This window comes from Canis lupus, chromosome 27 (genome assembly GCF_048164855.1).
Source record: "Canis lupus baileyi chromosome 27, mCanLup2.hap1, whole genome shotgun sequence".
NCBI classification, from domain to species: Eukaryota; Metazoa; Chordata; class Mammalia; order Carnivora; family Canidae; genus Canis; species Canis lupus.
The window spans coordinates 14,072,334-14,083,211 of NC_132864.1; the positions used below are offsets into that span (position 1 = coordinate 14,072,334).

A 10,878-nucleotide genomic window follows, 5' to 3' on the forward strand; every position below is an offset into this window, starting at 1 on the left:
GCCATAGCGACCCCAGCCGGCCGCGGACGCCGGAGCCCGCGCCGCGCTCTGTTACCCCTCGCTCCCGCCCGAGGGGCTGCAGATCAGGCTCCGCCCCACAGGTGAGCGGGCGCAGGTGAGCTGGCACAAGTGGTAGTGGTGGGACTCGGGATGGCCCCCCAGCCCTCTGGACCCCGCCCCTCCAACTTCCATTGTGGTTAATTTATTGTTATTTAGAATCAAAACTAATGTCCCCCCCCCCCAAAACTTTCTTTTCCCTTCGGTAGCTCACGTATTAAGACTGCAGCTTCCTCTTGAGCAGAATCCCTGTTCCCAAGAAAGAGTGGGACAGAGGATTTTATATGACACTGATGGGGCATTAAGTAACGCCTAGCGACATCGTAAAAAAAGTTATTAGGTTCTAGGTTCTCACAGTACTGAGTAAACCAAGGAGAAAGTGTCAGTTTGGGGCTAATATGGCATTAACATCCTTCTGAATATTTGCTAATCTTAACTGTAAGCCACGATATCCAGCTAGGACTTAAGGTGGTTTCTTTATAGTATTTTTATTTTAACAGTGCCTTCCCCTTAGGGTATTTGATACTGGTTTTCAATTTATAGTAAGATAGGTAGTCTCTTTCTCGGATAAATATATTGATCTTTTTAAAAGTGAATTAATGTAAACATGAAGATTCATCACTGTACAGGTAGTATTAGGAAAAGGGAGAAAAAGAAAAAGAAAAATGTTAAGTTTAGGGCCTGAAAGTGTTTCCTCCCTCCCAGCTTTTGTCCCTACTGTTTTCTTTGCCAGGAGAAACTTACACTGTTCCTTTTTTTTTTTTTTTTTTAAGATTTTATTTATTTATTCATATTCATGAGAGACAGAGAGAGAGAGAGAGAGAGAGGCAGAGACATACGCAGAGGGAGAAGCAGATGGAGCCCATTGTGGGATTTGATCCCGGACTCCAGGATCACTCCCTGGGCCTAAGGCAGGCACCAAACTGCTGAGCCACCCAGGGATCCCTGCTTACCCTGTTCCTAGGCATGATTGTCAAAATATGGGCCAGCCAGTGTGGTTGGTCAGCCTGGTCAGACTCCTGGAGACCCTGCTATAGCCCAACAGAAGGAACTCCTTGAGGTATGGGCCCAGTGCAAAATGAAAAAGGCAGCCCTCATTCATGAAGTATTAAGAATTTAAAAACAGGGATACCTGGGTGGCTCAGCAGTTGAGCGGTGCCTGCAGCTCAGGGCTACCTTCAGCTCCGAGGTGTGATCCTGGGATCAGGGATCAAGTCCTGCATCTGCCTCTCTGTGTGTCTCTTATGAATAAATAAATATATCTTTTGGGGATCCCTGGGTGGCTCAGTGGTTTAGTGCCTGCCTTTGGCCCGGGGCACAATCCTGGAACCCCTGGATCAAGTCCCACATCTGGCTCCGGGCATGGAGCCTGCTTCTCCCTCTGCCTGTGTCTCTGCCTCTTTCTCTCTCTCTCTCTGTGTCTAACATGAATAAATAAATAAAATCTTAAAAAAAAAAAAAAAAGAATTTAGGGACGCCTGGGTGGCTCAGCGGTTAAGCGTCTGCCTTCGGCTCAGGACGTGATCCTGGAGTCCTGGGATCAAGTTCCACATCGGGCTCCCTGCATGGAGCCTGCTCTTCCCTCTGCCTATGTTTCTGCCTCTCTCTCTGTCTCTCATGAATAAATAAATAAACTCCTTTAAAAAATAAAATATTTAAAAAAAAAAGAATTTAAAAACAGGCAGAGCAAAGAAATAAAGCACAGGCCCTTCTAAGGGTGGGTCCTGTTCAACTGTACAAGTTGCACACCCATGATGCTGACCCTGCATGGGTGGATGCCTGGGACACCATGATCTGAAAGTTGCTCAGCCCAGAGGTCATTCTAATAGGTCAGCACCTCTCTTGCTAGTGGTAAAATATTTCACTCCAGCCCCTACTGCTAGCTCTGCTGGCATGTGTGTGTGTGTGTGTGTGTGTGTGTGTGTATTCCCCAAACCAATGGAGCAGGATAGATGATGGTATTTGCTGAGGGGAAACGGATCCCCTTGATATGAAGGAGACCATCTTTATCACCTTGCACGAGCCCCACGGAGATAGACAGGTAGACATGACCATTTGCACTGGAGATCTTAGGGACATGAGAGCACAGGTTGGGGGGCTCCCAGAATAAGGAGAGACTCTAGACCACCTAAAGTTTCTCTACAACCCCATCAGGCATGGTTAGGAAGAAAGCCCTGGTCTGATGGAAAGACCTAACCATGTAATAAGACAGACAAGTAGAGTATCTGGGCAGAGGTAGAAGGATGATTCTGGTGTGCCTGGGACCCAGTTTTAGCACTAAAGTCCAAGTTCCTAGGAAACCCCTCAGTTCCTAGGCAAATCCAGATAGTTGATCACCCTAGAGGCAGTATCTTTAGTTGGTGGGCTCCCCTGACAGCCTCTAAAGCCAGGCCCTGGACATTTCCAGCACCTTCTAACAGATAAGGCAGGACCAAAGGGGCTCCAGCATTGCATACTGGGTGTGGGGAAGGTGTCCCTGCAGGCTGTGCTGTAGCAACTGCCTGCCAGCCCGGAGTGGCCTGGCTATTCCTCACTTCCACAACTCTCCTGGAATGGATCCCAATGCTCACCACTGGGCCTCCAGGCCAAGCTCTAGCCTTAGGACCAGCATCCACTTTGATTGGTCATGCTGGTTATTAAATATGTAACTATCAACCACTAGTTGGGGGCAACCTCTTCCTGATGCCATCACAAATCCCCCTCCTATACTGGTTTCCCTGGGCGCCCAAGCAATTGTGTCATCAGACACACCTCAGGGAGGCCCTAGAAATGCAAAGGAGGTGACAGGCAAGGGTCAGTCCAGCACGGAAGGGTGCCCCACGAAGGGCTGCTCATCTGCCTGGGGACTCAGAACACATAGGACTCATGTCATTTGGGTCCAAACAAGTGCCTCCCCAGGAAGCCCCAGGATCCTGGCACTACTATGGGCACACTGAGCCCCTGATGTCCCTAACCCTTTGCTAGCACCCGCTGGCTCCACAGAAGAAGCAGCCAACATGCCTATCTCCAAGGGCTTGCAAAAGTCGGAGCCCCCATGGAAGGAGTGGGACAAGAAGGCTCAAAAGAATGGACTGAGGCACCAGGTGTACGCTGTCAATGGTGACTGCTATGTGGGCGAGTGGAAGGACAACATGAAACATGGTGAGTGGGGGACTTCCAGGGGCCCCAGGGAGTGGGGGCAATGCAGCGTGGTGGGTGACTAGGGCCAGCCTGGGGCTATGGAAGCAGCTAGCAGAGCTTGCTGGGGACAGGAGATGTGTCCCCAAGGCTCCCCCTAGGGGTGAAGGCTGCAGACCTGGGCCAGCTAGGGGTCTCCACATGCTGGGGCTCTGGAACCAGATTCACCCTAGACGTCCAGTGAGCCAAGACAAAGGATCAGCAGGGGACAAAGTGGTCTTGACATACCAACCAAAACCATGACCAGGGTTCTAGGGACTCCAGCGTGGTCCCTAAGCTCTGTGACCTGGGCTAAACTTGGGGCTGGCTAGCAGGAAGACAAGGTACCTCCCCAAACCAGCTTGCAGTGGGGACTCAAACAACTCTGACATGGGAGTCTGACCAGCAGTGGGTTAATGAGGATGCACACACAGACACACACACACACACACAACTAGTTGGGGCTTTAACTGCAACTTTAACAAGCAAATGGCATGGGGGTCCTTGTGATATAAACTAAGCCCAAGGGCGACTGGGTGGCTCAGATGGTTAAGTGGCTGCCTTTGGCTCAGGTCCTGATCCCAGGGTCCTAGGATTGAGTCCCACATTGGGCTCCCTGTTCATTGGAGAGTCTGTTTCTCCCTTTACCTCTGCCTCTCCCCTACTGGTGCTCTCTATCGGGGGAAAAAAAACAAAACAAAACAGGGATGCCTGGGTGGCTCAGTGGTTGAGCGTCTGCCTTTGGCTCAGGGCCCAGGATTGAGTTCCACATCAGGCTCCCTGTGGGGAACCTGCTTTTCCTTCTGCCTATATCTCTTATGAATAAATTAATACATCTTTTTAAAAATTACATATTTTTTTAACTTAAACTAAGCACTAAAAAAAATGTTGTTTTTTTTAAGTTTTATTTATTTAGGGGCACCTGACTGGCTCAGTCAATACAATATACGACTCTTGATCTCAGGATTATAAAATTGAGCCCCACATTGAGTGTAGAGATTACTTAAAAATAAAATATTTAAACTAATTAATTTATTTCAGAAAGAGAGAGCACAGCAAGAGGTGCAGAGGGAGAGGGAAAGAGAATCTCAGAGCAGACTTGGAGCTGAGCATGGAGGCTGATCTCAGTCCTGAGATCAATCTAGAGTTGGCCACTTAACTAGCGGAGCCAGCCATGCACCCCTTAAAAATAAAATATGAAAAAAAGTTTTATTTATTTAAGTAATCTCTACACCCAACATGGAGTTCGAACTCATGATCCTGAGATCAAGAGTCACATACTCTTGCAACTAAGCCAGCCAAAAGCCCCAAGAAAAACAAGTTTTTTTTTTTTTTTTTGATAGTCACAGAGAGAGAGAGAGAGGCGCAGAGACACAGGCAGAGGGAGAAGCAGGCTCCATGCATCGGGAGCCTGATGTGGGATTCGATCCCGGGTCTCCAGGATCACGCCCTGGGCCAAAGGCAGGCGCCAAACCGCTGCGCCACCCAGGGATCCCGAAAAACAAGTTTTTATTCAAAAAAGGTGGTATGGCCTCTCACTCAGGGCTTGTAATTCCAGATTCTATGCTCTTCACCACTTTTCTCTCCTGCCTTCCTGAGTTAAGTACTTTGGAGTCCATAAACCTGGGTCAGAATCTCAGCTCCACCAACCATGATCTTGAGTGATTAATTACCCCTCTCTGAGCCTCAGTGTCCCATTCTGTAAAGTGGGGAAATTCCTATTGGTAAAGATAAGAAATGACATCTTCCATGTATGTAACCCAGGGTCTCTGCAGAAAGGTCTATGAGTGTTCTTTGAGGGCTGAGCATGGCAGGGATCACCACTACTCAGAATTTTCTTCATTCAGAAGCACTCGAAAGCTGACTCTTTCCAGTGTATGACACAGCACTGACCCTTAGCACTGACTTAAAGGCCAGGCTTTATGCAGCTACTGGGAGCTCTGTGTGTGGTTAAAGATGTCCATGTGTGCTTTAGTCCTCATGGGTAGCAGTAGGGTAGACAGGAACTAGGAATTAGGAATTAGGATCCTGAAGTTCTGAGTCTGCCTCCACCACTGAACAGCTGTGTGACTCTGGATCTCGCTGCCCCACTGGTGATATGAACTTGAGGGTTGACAATGGCCATCTGAGCCCTCCTTCAGTGTGAGTCCTGCCTTCCCTAGGACCTTGGAGGGATAGAGCTGATTGGGCTGGGGCTACAGAAAATGGACCTGTGGGAGAATCCAGACCTAGCCTCCCCTCTCTTTAAGGTACATGCCTCTGACCTAGCCCATGGGGGTTGCTAGGGTATAAGCATCCTGGAAGTAGTTAAGAGAGTCATCATCATGCAGGACAGGGATTGGGTGCCCAGTGGTTCCCTGGACTGCTCATTCATGCACTCTGCTAACCCCTACAGCACTCCTAGTTCATGTCAGGCCCTGTACCGAGCATCTGGCATAATGCCAACCCCCAGGGAGCTCCAGTCTCAGAGAGAACCTGCATAATAAGTAATATCCCATTTTACAGATGAGGAGACTGGAGCTCAAAGAGAGGAAATGACTTATTGAGGGTCACATGGCTAAAACTGGGGGCATCAGCCTATGTGATGAATGACCTGAAGGCAGAAGCCAGCCTCCCAGAAAACAAAGCAAACATGTTGTCTCAGACACTTCATTGACTATGTACACTACATGATGGAGAACTACAGAGGACTATAAAGCTATGGCCCAGAATGAGAAGAATTAGTCAAGATACCCTGAAAGAGATTCAGAATAAGAACAACCTCCTCAGTGTTATTACCAGCAGAGTGGCAAGCCTTCCTTGATTCTTTGCCGAGGAATGAGATGGAGGTTGAGTGACTGGCTTATGCCTCCTTCTGGACCAGAGAAGCTGGAGACAGGGTTTAAGATTTTAGGCAAGGAGGAGCATGTGGCTAGATGTCACACACACACACACACACACACACACACACACACACACCGCTCTCTAAGGAAAGGAACTGTCTCCCAGAGGTTTCTGAGGACTCTGGGAAAAGCTAGAACCTGCTGTTTTCAGAGTGGGTGGTTTATTTATATATAGTCTGCACATAATAAAACGAGGCTATTTTACTTCAAAAAATAAAAAGTAAAAATAAAAGTGGTGACACCAGGATATGAAGGGACCAGAGAAGAGACATGTAAGTGGCCATGAGAACATGGACAGATGATGTTTGAGTTGAGTGCACAAAGATAAGAAGGATTAGCCCGGCAGAAGGGCATGTCTTCCAGATAGTGGAATCAGAATGGAAGCATTTTGGGGGGGGGGGGGCGGGTATCAAGTCTTGTTCAAGGAACAGACTGAAACACAGTGTGCCCAGAGCAGAGACAGCGAAGGGAGACTGGGCAGGTCAGGGTGTCTGGCCATACAGAACCTTATAAGAGATGGTAAATTTGTCTTTATCCCAGAAGCAAGAGGTCTCATTGAACCAACTTGGATCACATGCCCGGCACTGAACCAATCTCAGTGGCCCACGCTGATTGGCTAGACTTGCCAGAGGGAGGAGTCAGACCCGCGCAAACCTTCGGGATGGAGACTCAGGAGGGGCTGGTTCCCCCAAACCAGACGAAGTACAAGTGGAAATAACCGGATAGGGACACCTGGGTGGCTCGGCGGTTGAGCATCTGCCTTTGGCTCAGGGCTTTGGTCCCCTGGTCCCAGGATCCAGCCCTGTATCGGGCTACCCACGGGGAGGCTGCTTCTCCCTCTGCCTGTGTCTCTGCCTCTTTCTCTGTGACTCTCATGAATAAATAAATAAGTAAATAATATCTTAAAAAAAAAAAACGGATGAGGGCTCTATCTCAAGGGCAAAAATAATTGGTAACATCTTTCGTATTTGCAGGCACTGGTCTAAGTGTTTTCCTTATTTTAATGAAGTTAGTGATCAGAGTAACCGCATGAGATATTTTCATCCCCGTTTTACAGGTGAGGAGCCTGAGGCCCAGGGAGTTAAGTTACTTGCCTGAGATTATTAAAAAGCTCACAGGGGCGATGTTGGATTTTTTTCCTGAGCCACTAAGGACCAAGACATGTATTAGCCCACAAATATTTTATTTGTCCCTTTGTTCAACAAATGTCTTTTTTCATCATGTATTGTTTACCTGCAACTTGCCAGGCACTGAATTTGGTGCTGGGAATAGAGCAGTGAATGAAACAGACTGAAGTTTGTGTCCTCCCGGAGTGCACATTCTCGTGGAGAGCTAGACAATAGACGATAATGATAAGTGAATTGTCTGATATGTTAGGAGTTGACAAGTTATATGAAAAGAAGCAGAGGGATGCCTGAGTGGCTCAGCGGTTGAACGCCTGCCTTTGGCTCAGGGTGTGATCCCAGGTTCCTGGGTTTGAGTCCCACATCAGGCTCCTTGCATGGAGCCTACTTCTCCCTCTGCCTGTGTCTCTGCCTCTCTTTCTCTGTGTCTCTCATGAATAAGTAAATAAAATCTAAAAAAAAAAAAAAGAAAGAAAGAAAGAAGAAAGAAAGAAGAAGGAAAAAGAAAGAAGAACGAAAAAGAAAGAAGAACGAAAAAGAAGAAAGAAAGAAAAAGAAAGAAAGAAAAGAAAAGAAAAGAAAAGAAAAGAAAAAGAAAAGAAAGAAAGAAAGAAAGAAAGAGAGAAAGAAAAGCAGAGCAGGGTAAGAGGGTAGGGTAGGCTTCTAATTTTATTTTATTTTCAAACATTTTTGAAAGAGATTGTATTTATTTATTTGAGAGAGAGAGAGAGCATAAGCAAGAGGAGGGGCAGAGGGAGAAGCAGACTCCCCACTGAGCAGGGAGCTCCATGCAATGCCTGATGCAGGACTCCATGCTGGGCTCAATCTCAGGACCCTGGGATAATGACCTGAGCCAAGACAGACGCTTAACCAACTGAGCCACCCAGGCACCCCGAGGCTTGTGATTTTATATGGGATGGGCAGGGCAGTCCTCACTGAGCAAAAAGATTTGAACAGAGACTTGCAGGAGGTAGGAAGTGACTAAATATTTGGAGAAGAGCATTCCAGGCCAAAGGACAAGCAGGTACAAAGGCCCTGAGGCTGAGGCATATCTGGTGGGTTCCAGGAACAGTATGAAGGCCATTGTGGTTGGAGGGCAGTCTGGAAGTTGGGGGCAGAAGACACAGATGAGGCTGGAGTGGTAGGACATAGGTTCCCATGTGTGTTTCTGAAGAGAAACTGAAGAAATATGCAGGACATTTTCTAGAAACTCTGGCCTTCTGGTGCAACCTTCAGTATTATTAAGAAATGAAGCTCATTATTATTAAGAGAAGAAGAAGAGGCAGGTTTCTTCTCGGGGGTTGCTGTTATCAATCTGGCTTCAGGGAAAAGGGCTGGAGAGCTGCTATTTGTAGAAATGGAACAATCTTGGGGTTTTTGCTGGTGCTGGGGGTCTAGAGATAAGGCATAGACCCTGGCCCAGCCCTGGAGAATCACCAAGTCCTCTAGGGGCCCCTGAGGCCAAGGCAGACGTAGCACCTGCCCCTCCAGCCCCATGGCTGTCATGTCTGCAGTGCCCACCCCTCTGTGTGTCATCAGGAAAAGGAACACAGATCTGGAAGAAGAAAGGAGCCATGTATGAGGGAGACTGGAAGTTTGGGAAGCGAGATGGCTATGGCACCCTCAGCTTTTCTGACCAAGAGATGGGAAAGCACAGGAAAGTATACTCTGGCTGGTGGAAAGGCGATAAAAAATCGGTGAGTGTTTCCCATCAAGCCCTGGGGTGTGAGCCAGGCTGAAAGCAGACTCTGTTTGTGTGTGCATGGGGGGGAGCAGCCAGAGAGACCTGGGAGAAAGGGGAGGAGGGCTGACAAAAGGAGGAAAAGAGTACTGTGTGCGTGGGAGAAGGAAGGGGTGGGAAATCATCAAGGCTTCTCAGAACAAAACCCAGGAAACAGGAAGCAAAAGGAGAGGGCCCAGGGAGGAGCCCATGTAACCTGCAGCTACAAGAAGCCAGCCAAGCTGTGTGGGGGCCAAGTCTCCTCCCCATCTGCCCCACTCATTTCCTGGCTTTCTTTTCCCTGGACGTTCCTTTCTGAGAACCCGCCTTCTGCTGGACTTGTACAGGAAGGGGGTAGGAAGAGTGGGATCAAGAGAGCAGAGGCCACCCTCTTGGCCACAGGACAAGAGAGGACGGTCCTGGTGGTAGAAGCCAGCCAGAGGCATATATGTCCTTATCCCCATAAATGCCTGGATCCTTACCATATCCCAGAATGTGGCATATGGTGCTTCAACCAACTCACAAAGTCATCATCATCATCATCCATCTCATTTTATTGATAAGGGAACAAACTCAGAGGGACACCTGGGTGGCTCAGCGGTTGAGCAGCTGCCTTCCGCTCAGGGCATGATCCCTCTGCCTATGTCTATGCCTCCCTCTGTGTGTCTCTTGCGAATAAATAAGTAAATCTTAAAAAAAAAAAAAAAAAAAAAAAAGGAAACAAGCCCAGAGAGGTGAAGTGCCTTGCTTGAGGTCACACACTGTTGGAAGTGGTAGAGCAAAGGATTTCGCGATCTCTGCGCTTAAATCATTTATTGACCAGTGGGGAGAAAGATCCCCAAATAAACAATTCACATACAATATGGTGTTAGGGGGCAGCCCCGGTGGCGCAGCGGTTTAGCGCCGCCTGCAGCCCAGGGTTTGATCCTGGGGACCCTGGATCGAGTCCCACATCGGGCTCCCTGCGTGGAACCTGCTTCTCCCTCTGCCTCTGTCTCTGCTTCCCCCCTCCCCGTGTCTCTGTGAATAAATAAATAAAATCTTAATAAAAAAAAAAACAATATGATGTTAGGATAGACGTTTTCACAGGGAGCCCACAGGAATCGAGAGTTCAGGGCAGGCTTCCTGTAGGAGGTAATACCAAAAGGTACAAAGAGTTAACCAGGGAGGAAAAAAAGGAGAAGGGGAAGTAGCAAAGTAGTCAGAAGTAGCAGAGTATATGTCAAACAGCAAGGTTGGTGTGCCCACAGGGATGGGAGGGGCAGATGGGGGCCTTAAAAGTTATGCAGAGAATCAGGATTTTGAGGGGTAGGCTTGGGCTGCATCACCCAACTTCCTTAGGTATGATATACAGGGAGTGCAGGATTCTCTGTGGTTGGTTGCTAAGTGTGGCCTTCATTTTTCGGGGGACAAAAGTCTGTAACTTTGGTCTGATTCCTGGGGGCATCTGGGACTTTTAAGAGGATCAAATCAGAGCTGAGGAGAAAAGACAACCGAGACCAGATGAGCAATGTAACGATGCATCTTGCTGCTTCATGGAGGATGCGAGTGGAGGGCAGAAATGATGATGGGCGGAGGGAAGGTGGTAGGAGAGGGGTGTAGGGGAAAGGACAGCCTGGGGAGCTTTTTCAATGTGCGACCATCAGCTTGGGATGTAGGGTTGAGGAAGGAAGCAGGCAGGTAGTCCAAGTGTGTGGCTGGGATGCCAGGCAAAGTAAGGGTGGCTTTCCTAGTGATGGGGGCGTGCTGTGAACAGGGACACTTTCGTGTTTCCAGGGCTATGGGATTCAGTTTTTTGGACCCAAGGAGTATTACGAGGGTGAGTGGTGTGGTAACCAGCGCAGCGGATGGGGCCGCATGTACTACAGCAACGGTGACCTCTACGAAGGCCAGTGGTTGAATGACAAGCCGCATGGGGAGGGCATGTTGCGCCAGAGTA

The 10,878-nt window shown here is 48.5% G+C and overlaps 1 protein-coding gene across 6 annotated transcripts in view; it reads left to right on the top strand.

Moving 5' to 3' along the window:
* Nucleotides 1–10,878, top strand: part of MORN3 (MORN repeat containing 3) — a 17,652-nt gene continuing 6,774 nt past the window's right edge. For 3 of the 6 annotated variants that reach the window (XM_072802422.1, XM_072802423.1, XM_072802421.1), the window contains exons 1-3: nt 2,823–3,198; nt 8,759–8,916; nt 10,716–10,875. In XM_072802422.1, the coding sequence (XP_072658523.1) occupies nt 3,054–3,198; nt 8,759–8,916; nt 10,716–10,875 (463 nt within the window). In that variant the 5' untranslated portion in view covers nt 2,823–3,053. Of the gene's footprint in view, nt 116–2,822; nt 3,199–7,069; nt 7,153–8,758; nt 8,917–10,715; nt 10,876–10,878 lie in introns of those variants that run through there. The other 3 variants (XM_072802419.1, XM_072802420.1, XM_072802424.1) reach the window with 3 other exon arrangements.